At 43.4% G+C, this 9,306-nt stretch overlaps 1 protein-coding gene across 1 annotated transcript; it reads right to left on the minus strand.

Moving 5' to 3' along the window:
- Positions 1-7,781: 7,781 nt before the first annotated feature.
- LOC100761478 (speckle-type POZ protein-like) lies at positions 7,782-9,049 on the minus strand. The gene is given in 2 exon segments (XM_035451316.1): positions 7,782-8,533; positions 8,536-9,049. Coding segments are annotated over 2 exon segments (1,089 nt in total). The 3' UTR covers positions 7,782-7,958.
- Between the last annotated feature and the right edge of the window lie 257 nt (positions 9,050-9,306).

Here is a 9,306-nt window from a genome sequence, read left to right on the forward strand (position 1 = left end):
CTGTGACGGTCTCTATCATTTTGCTGAGATAATTTTTGAGGTCTATCTCTTCTTCATGCACTGTGTTGGGCTTTTCAGATCTTGCTGGAGTGGAGCCCCTAGATTCTGGTGGTGTCATATTTGTCTTTCTGTTGTTGAGCGAGTTCTTATTCTGTCTTCTTCCCATATCTTTTTCCAGAGAGTGATGTGGGGTCTCTCTATCTCCTCTTGTTACACAGTAGTGTGTGTGGGCCAGGAATTCAATGTCTGAAGCTCTGGATGGTCTTGCCTCTCCTGGTAGTCTCCTCACTCTGAAGGAGTTAGGCCTCAATAGGGATCGGGTGTGTAGGGGTGGGTCAGGAAGTAAGAGTGGGGTGTTTCCAGGCTCTGGGGGTTCCTCACTGCCTGAGCAGGTCTACCCCAAGCAGGAGCAGGCCTGGGGAGATTGGGGTGGATGGGGCTTTGAAAGGGATTTGGGTAAGAGCGGTGGATCACTCACTTCCTTGCAGATTGGAGTCGGCAGGAAGGGAAGGAAGAGTGGCCTGTACCCAGATTCAGGGAGCTCCTTCCTGCCTGGGCATGTCTATTTCAAGCAGGGACAAGCCTGGGAAGATCTGGATGAATGGCGCTTTGGACAGGAGTTACAGGCCAATCTTCCTTCCCTTTCCGCCGACCCATCAGCAATTAGGTGAGTGACCCCCTGCTTTTACCCAACTCCTGTTTTAATATTTTAATGATAAAATGAACAAAACCCAAACATAGAAAGGCAAACATGGTACATTTTGCATTTTAACTGGTGACTTCTGTCCTCCTCAAATTTTTAACTTCCATGCTTACTCTGCAGGACCTTAAAACAGAGAGTGTTCTGTTGTATATCAGAATATGATCAAATAGGTACTGAAGAAAAGGTTTTTGGATGGCACCTCCTCAAAAGGTGATCTGTAAAATGCTCCCTACATCTATCATCTCTCTCCAGTTCATGATGTCTGAAGGGACTCACTGGGCTAGAGGACACATGAAGTTACCCTCAAAGAATCAATAACTCAGTAGTTCTCAGCCCAGGCCTCCTGAAAGTCTGGCTCAAATGCTGCTCCTCATCTCTTTACAGGATATGTCAATCAATTGATTTTGATGCCTGAGAAGTTGTTTTCTCAGTTACGCACTTATTACACGAGGATAACTGGTACTAACTGTGACTCTTCTCTGTGTGAGTTTAGGGTGAGTGTGGAAGTTACCCCTCCCCTCAAATGTGCCACTTGAAATGAAGCTAGGCTATCACTGCAAGGCCACTCATTTCTAAGAAAAGTCATATAACTCATGGCCCTGACCTCCCATGAGCATGCTTCTGGAGAGTTGGGGCAGCCTCTCCTGGAGGAACTGGTAGACCCAAGGCAGAAAGCACAGGCTCTATTTATGTACTCTCTTATCCCAAGAATGCCATGGTCGGAAGTTTTATTTCATGTAGGTGTTTCTCTGGGTGACATTTATAGCCAAATAATTCACATCTCCCACAGGATGAAACTCAAGTCATGAACTACAGGGGTGTCCTCATACCACAGAAAATCTCTGGTCATTGGAGGAGAGCCACCTGACAGGAATATATAGAAACCAATGCAGACACACTTGCACAAGTACAGGTGTAAGAGACATAGTTAAACATGCAGAGAGTTAGACAGAGACATAGAGGGAGATGCACACATACATAGAGAGCAAAACACAGAAAGAGACAGAGAAAGCGTGATCAAGAGAGAAAGAGAAGAAAAGAGAGACATCCAGTGAATCAGAAAATGAGACAGACACAGAAAGAATTTGAGACTTACATAGAGATAAACAGAGATAGACAAGTGTGTTACAAGGACACAGACAAGCAGACACATATATATTAATTCTAAATAGAAAAGCACATGGGTGGGGACTATGAATAGATAGATTGATAGAGAGAGATGCATATAGACAGACAGAGAGAGACAGAGATACACACAGAGACACAGACAGACAGACAGAGATGCAGCATGTCACTGAGAAACATAGAAGAAAGAACCATAGTGACACTAAAAAAGAGACACATAGCGAGAGAATAAGAGAGATAGTCAGGCAGAGAGATACAGATAGAGACTCAATTGAGGGACACACAGAGAGATTAGAGCAGAGATCCATTCTAAACTACTAAACGAATGCCTAGAAGTTGTTTCCTGTAGGGAGAGGGGCTCACCTCCTGTGAGTGGGCAGTCTCCTACTCAACAGCAATCATGTTAAAAGTCAGTCAATGTAAGCTGGGAATTTTCTGTTTTTTCTTTTTTAAAATTCTTTAATGACTACTCATATTTACATATTCATCCCCCAATTCCCTTGAACTCCCATGTTGCCCATGTTGCCCACCACCCCCTAACCCATCCCCAAACTCTACCCCAGGGATACTGAGGCCCTTCACCAGGAACGTTTATAGTCTGCTATATCATTTGGAGGAGCCTCTAGGTCCTTCTTGCTGTATCTGGGCTTCAATAGTATCTCTCCATAGGGAATGGCCTCCCAAAGTCCATTTGTGCTCTAGGGATAAACACTGGCCCCACTGTTAGAGGTCCCATAGACTGTTTTGGCCTCCTAGCTGGCACTCACATTCAGAGGGCTTGGTTGGCTCCAATGCTGTTTCCAAAGCTTTATGACTAAGGTTTCCAAGGTCTCACTAGGTCTGGTCAACTGTTTCTGTGGGTATCTGCAGCACACTGTTGGCTCCTTTGCTCATCCCTCCTCCCTCTGCACAATTCGATTCCAGGGGTATGGTTCAGTGATCAGCTGAGGGTGCCTGTTTCTGCTTTGAACAGCTACTGGATGAAGGCTCTAGGAATGGTAACCAAAGTAGACCCCAATCCCACTATATAGGGGAAGGGAATCAATAGCATTTTCTCCACCACTGCTTGGATTCTTTTTGGGGTTATCCCTGTAGATATCCTAACATTTTCCCTGTGCCATACTTATCTCTATACCTGCTTTGTCTCCCTCTATCAAGGCTTCTCCTTTCTTACCCTACTCTATTGCTCCCCTCACTCAGGCCACTTCTTCTCCTCCCCTGAACCTTCCTCCCTTCCCACCTCCTTCCTATCCACCCATGCCCTGTGAGTCTACTTTGTTCAAGGTATCTCATTCCCATTCCTTTATTGGAGGTAATATGCAATCTTCTCTTGGGGTCCTCCTTCTTTCCTAGGTCCTCTGGCAGTGTGATTGCAGATGAAGCAGAAGAGAATGAACATAAAAATAACTTCATGAAAATTATAGAAGCCCTCTGAGAGAATGTGGGAAAGACCCTTAAAGAAATGGAAGAAAGAGAGTCATCTGAGGCAAGCCACCTGCATGCTGGGCCAAGTTCGGCAGCGACAGGTTCCAAACACCCAGGGGCAGCCCAGCCTCCATCTGCCAGCCCAGGTAGTCCAGGAGCTGTTTCCAGCTACTGTTCGTCATAGCTGCTCAGAGTCAACTGACACAAGCGACCTGCGTTCCAGACGGATTTCAGCAGCGGGATCCCACACACCAAGGCCCGGTGACAGCTCTGCTTCCAACTGCCAGCCCGGGAGGACTCTGCACTCCTGAACACTGCGGACACCCAGGTAACAATGACACCTCCATTCACCAGAAGAGGACTGACATCAGAGTATTGGATCTGTTTGCATTTACCAGAAGAGAACCTTGGTCCCACAACCACCAGGAAAACAAGAAACTCTTGCTACACCAGAAGAAAGGATGAGAAGAGGACAAGGTAAAAGCACATCCAACAACAGAAAACCCAATATGACACCATCGGAGGAGACTAGGAACCATACACCAGTAAGACCTGAACATCACTATGCAGATGAACCAGAAGAGAATGACATTAAAAGCATCATCATGAAAATGATAGAGGACCTCAAAGAAGACATGAGAAAATCCCTTAAAGAAATGTAAGAAAAAAAACTAACCAAAAAATACAAGATATCAACAAATCTCTCAAGGAAACAGCTCAAGACCTAAAAACTGAAATAGAGACAATAAAGAAAGAACAATCTGAGGGAATGCTGGAAAAAGAAAAGCTGGGTAAACGATCAGGAACTACAGATGTAAGCATAACCAGCAGAATACAAGAGATGGAAGAGAGAATCTCAGGAGTTGAAGACACACTAACAGAAAAAGATTCATCAAACAAAGAAAATCTTAAGTCCAACAAATCCCTATCACAAAATATCCAGGAAATATGGGATACCATGAAAAGACCAAACCTAAGAATAATAGGTATAGAAGAAGGTAAAGAAATCTAACTCAAAGCGCAGAAAACATATTCAACAAAATCATAGAAGAAAACTTTCCCAACCTAAAGAAAGACATACCAATGAAAACACAAGAAGCCTACAGAACACCAAATAGACTGAACCAAAAAAAAGGTCACCTTGCCACATAATAATCAAAACACCCAACATACACAACAAAGAGAAAATATTAAAAGCAGGAAAGGGAAAATGTCAAGTAACCTGTAACGGGAAACCCATCAGAATCACCCCTGATTTTCCTTGGAAACTCTGAAATCCAGGAGGTACTGAATAGATAGATATTCTACCTACATTAAGAGACCATGGATGCCAGCCAAGACTACTATACCCAGCAAAGCATTCGATCATTATAGATGGAGAAAACAAGATATTCCATGAAAAAAACAGATTCAAACAATACATATCCATCAATTCAGTCATACAGAAAGTACTGGAAGGAAAACTGCAACCCAGGGGAATTAACTACAAACAGAAAAACATAGGAAATAGATAATCCTGATTTACCAACAGTCAAAAGGAAAAAGGGATAGAATCCCACACAATATCTCTCCACCATCACCAAATCAAAAACAAATAAGAATGAACAATAATCAATGGTCATTAAATATCCATCAATATTAATGGTCTTAACTCCCCTATACAAAGACACAGATTAGCAGACTGGATAAGAAGACAGAATCCTTAATTCAGCTGCATACAAGAAACTCAACTCAACCCCAAAGACAAACGGTACCTAAGAATTAGAGGTGGGGAAAGATCTTCCAATCAAATGGACCCAAGAAACAAGCAGGGGTAGCAATGCTAATATCCAATAAATTGGATTTTAAACTAAAATCAGTCAAAAGAGATGAAGCAGGTCATTTCCTACAAATCACAGGAGAAATCCATCAGGATGAAGTCTCAATTCTGAACGTTTATGCCTCAAATACAAAGGCATCCACATTTGCAAAAGAAACATTACTAAAACTCAAATCACACATAAAACCACACACACTTATAGTGGGAGAGTTCAACACTGCACTCTCGGCACTGGGCATGAACGCCAGACAGAAACTTAACACAGAAACAAAAGAACTAATAGAAGCTGTGGCAAAATTGGACTTAACAGATATCTATAGAACATTCCACACAAATAAAAAACAATTTACCTTCTTCTCAGTGCCACATGGAATATTCTCTTAAATCGACCACATACTTGGAAACATAGCAAACCTAACAATTACAAAAAATTGAAATAACCCCATGTGTCTTATTAGACCACCATGCGTTAAAATTAGAATTCAACATGGCAGTTCTGCGGTTGAACAGGACAGAACCTATCTGTGGATGAGGGAGTATATGACCTAAAAACACTCAACCTAAGTGACTGACATGAGAAGGTTTTAGTATATTCCCTAACCACACTCCTAGGTAGGTCTGAAATACTTTTTCTAGAAACCATCTCTGAGAGGCAGGGAAAAGACCAACACGATAGTTTATTTGAGTCTCATTGGCCCTGCTCACTGCTGATGCAATCCCTGTGGGATCCACCCCACCCAGGGACTGCAGAGACCCCAGTACCAGTCCTGGCTCCATGCACCGGAGGAGGAGAAACATCAGAGTATTGGACATGTTTGCACCCACTGGAAGGAAACCTTGGTCCTGACACAACAGGAGAGGAATAGACTTCTACACTCAACAGAAAGAGGGATGGGAAGGAGAGAATATAAAAACACATTCAACAACAGAAACAAAAAAAAACAATAGGACAGCACCCGAATCTAGGGACTCTACACTAGCAAGAACTGATCATCACAACAGACATGAAGCAGAAGATAATGATTATTAAAAAAAATTCATGAAAATGATAGAAACCCTCAAAGAGATATTGGGAAAATGCCTTAGAGAAATAGAAGAAAAAACAAACCAAAAACTACAAGAAACAATCAATTCCCTGAAAGAAAGCCGAGAAAAAAGATAATCAAACTCTTGAAGGAAACAGTTCAAGACATGAAAAATGAAGTAGACACAGTAAACAAAACAAAGGCTGAGGCAGTGCTGGAAATAGAAAAGCTGGGTATATGATCAGGAAGTACAGATGCAAGAATAATCACAGAATACAACTCATGGAAGAGAGAATCTCAGGCATTGAAGATATCTTAAGAGAAATAGAATCATCGATCAGAGAACATGTTAAAGCAACAATCCCTAACAGGAAATATACATGAAATAGGGGACACCGTGAAAAGGTCGAACTTAAAATTAATGGCTATAGAAGAAGGTGAAAAACGCAACTCAAGATGCAGAAAACATATTCAACAAAATCATAGAAGAAAACTTTCCCCACCTAAAGAAAGACATGCCAATGGAAGCAAAAGAAGCCTACAGAACACCAAATTGAGGGGCTCACAAAAAAGTTCCCTCACCACATAAAAATTCAAACCCCAAACACACAGAATATAGAAACAACATTCAAAGCAGCTAAGGAAAAACATCAAGTAATCTATAAAGGCAAACCTATTAGAATTACACTTGACTTTTCCGAGGAAACACTAAAAGCCAGAAGGTCCTGGATAGATATTCTACCAACACTAAGAGACAATGGATGCCAACCCAGATTACTGTAGCCAGAAGAGTTTTCAATCCATACAGATCCAGAAAACAAGATAATCGATGAAAAATCCATATTTAAACAATACATAGCCACTAATCCTGGCCTCAAGAAAGGTTTGGAAGGAAGACTCCAACCCAAGGAAGTTAACTACAACCAGAAAAACATAGGCAATAGATAACCCCACTATACCAGCAGCCAAAGATAAATGGGGTGAAAATCCACACAAAATCCCACAACAAACCACAAATCTAAAGCAAACAAGAATGAACAATCCATGGTCATTAATATTCCTCAACATTAGTGGTCTTAACTCGCCTATAAAAAGACACTGGCTAGCAGGAAGCTCGTGGGAATGCAGTGGCCCTGAGGATTCTGTATAAAATTCCACAGTCGAGCAAAGCTGGATGGACTAAAGTGGGATTCTGCAAACAGAGAAACCATGGAATCCAGAAACTGATTGTGAAATTTTTATTCACTTTATATTGCCTTTATATAACAGAGGTGGACACACCCATAGACACAAGAGGAGGACTTCAATCCTGTGTTTCCAGTTACAGATGTTTGAGAAGTCACCCAAGGGATGCAGAGAGCTGAACTCAAGAACTGGTCCTCTGCAGGAGCAGCAATTGCTTTGGCCAAGTGAGTCAACCCTCCAGTCCCCATAAATTGAGTTTGGAGGAAAAAAAAAACTGGCATCTTTCTCTCTTCTCTGTCTCTCGTAAGCAAACATGTATGTCTGTTTCATCCTTTGCTCTAAATCCTTCCTCATAGCCCTGCTCAGTCCAGTCCAGAGAGGTTCTTCTAAAGAAACCGTGTTGAGATGTGCTTGGGGCAAGCAACTGAATGGAATCCCAGTTTCCAACTCATTGGACAAAATGGAAAGCCATCCAGCAACAGCGGAAAGTATCCTGGAATCCAGTGATCCCCGTGATTCAACTCATTTCGAGGGGCATCAAAGTGCTGTGCCAACATGCTGTCTTTCCTCGGATACTCTGGATATCCTTCACGTGTCCCGCAGTCTTCAGGTGGTCTTGGTTACAAAGCTGGCTGCTGCTTTGGGTATACACCTGTAGTTCACAGCTGAGAGGAACCTATGATTGCTTCAGGCGTTTGGGAGGGGGCTCAAGTAATGAACTGTGAGTAGAGGCCAAGGAGCTGTATGCTTCAGCCAACAACTGGGGATGTAAGACCATCATTGTCTTCCAGCTTGAAGTCTCAGATATATCAGAAGCACGCGGTGTAATGAAATCCAGGGTCTTGGTTTTCAGCTGCCCTGCACTGTGGAGGTCAGCGAGGATGAGAGTGTGGGCAGCATTCTCAACACAGAGGTCCCTGCAGAGGGCATCCTCGCACATGACCTTCAAACGCTCCAGGCCATACTTGTCAGCAGCTGCCAGCACAGCATCTGCCATGCTGTGGAGGTCTGGTGCCTTCCCGGTATAAATGAAGTCCATCATTGCCTTGAAGACTTGGGGCTCCAGATCCTGGATCTCCACGCAGTTTTTTCTTTTCTCCTCCATGTCATGTTCAAACATGGCTCTGAAAACTGGAGAGCGAGCTGCTAAGATGGCCTTGTGAGCTTGGAATTCCTGGCCAGCTACCACCAGGCAGCAGTCTGTGAAGAGGGAATTCTCCCACAGCTGTCCTAGCTCATCTCCAATGTGTTCCTTGGAACCTGGATACCGGGCAGCGTGCTCTTCCCACAGTTGATGAGGGAGTCTTGGACCACGAGGTCCACCTCGCAGAAGATAGTGAGTTCATTGTCTGGGAAGAGCCAAGACTCCAGACCCAAGAGCAAATCTCGATGGATGAACTTTTTGAATCCCCAGTGTTGTTTTGGCATGAACTTGAAGAATCTTGGGCTTATCTTGCCATTGGCTTTATCTCCATCGACACTGATGATCCAAAACCGGAACCTTGCCCAGGCTGGACTCTTTGGGCAGCTGAGCATCATTAGGTGAACTGACAGGTAATCTTTGCTTTCTTTGTCGATCCCATTTGCGAGTATTTTCAAACACCATTTGTCGTTGTCACTGAATCCTGAGGAGAAGGTTGGGCTTTTAATGGCGCCCCCTATCTCCTGAAGCAAGAATCCGAAGTTGCTTATGGTCCAGCTGTAGGAGAATTTCTGCACACTGAAATCTGTGTGGCCCGATCTCTCGGCTGCCCGGTCTTCTGACATATCTACTGTGGTGCTTTGAAAGTGAACCTGGATCCAAAAAGAAGAAGTAGGCCTTTTTCTTCTTCCACCTGAGGTCACAATGGCAGATATCTGTAACAAGGAAAGTAAAATCCTGAGAGACTCGTATTGGGGTTCAAACTTCAAGCTCAAGGCCAGGGAGGCAAAGCAGCCATGCCCGTAGCTCTTGCCTCTACCTCAGGCTCCATGAGCTCTCAACAAACATCACACTGTTGCCTCGCCTCAGCTTAACAAGAGAT

The sequence above is a fragment of the Cricetulus griseus genome, assembly GCF_003668045.3.
Source record: "Cricetulus griseus strain 17A/GY chromosome 1 unlocalized genomic scaffold, alternate assembly CriGri-PICRH-1.0 chr1_0, whole genome shotgun sequence".
In the NCBI taxonomy this organism is placed as follows: domain Eukaryota; kingdom Metazoa; phylum Chordata; class Mammalia; order Rodentia; family Cricetidae; genus Cricetulus; species Cricetulus griseus.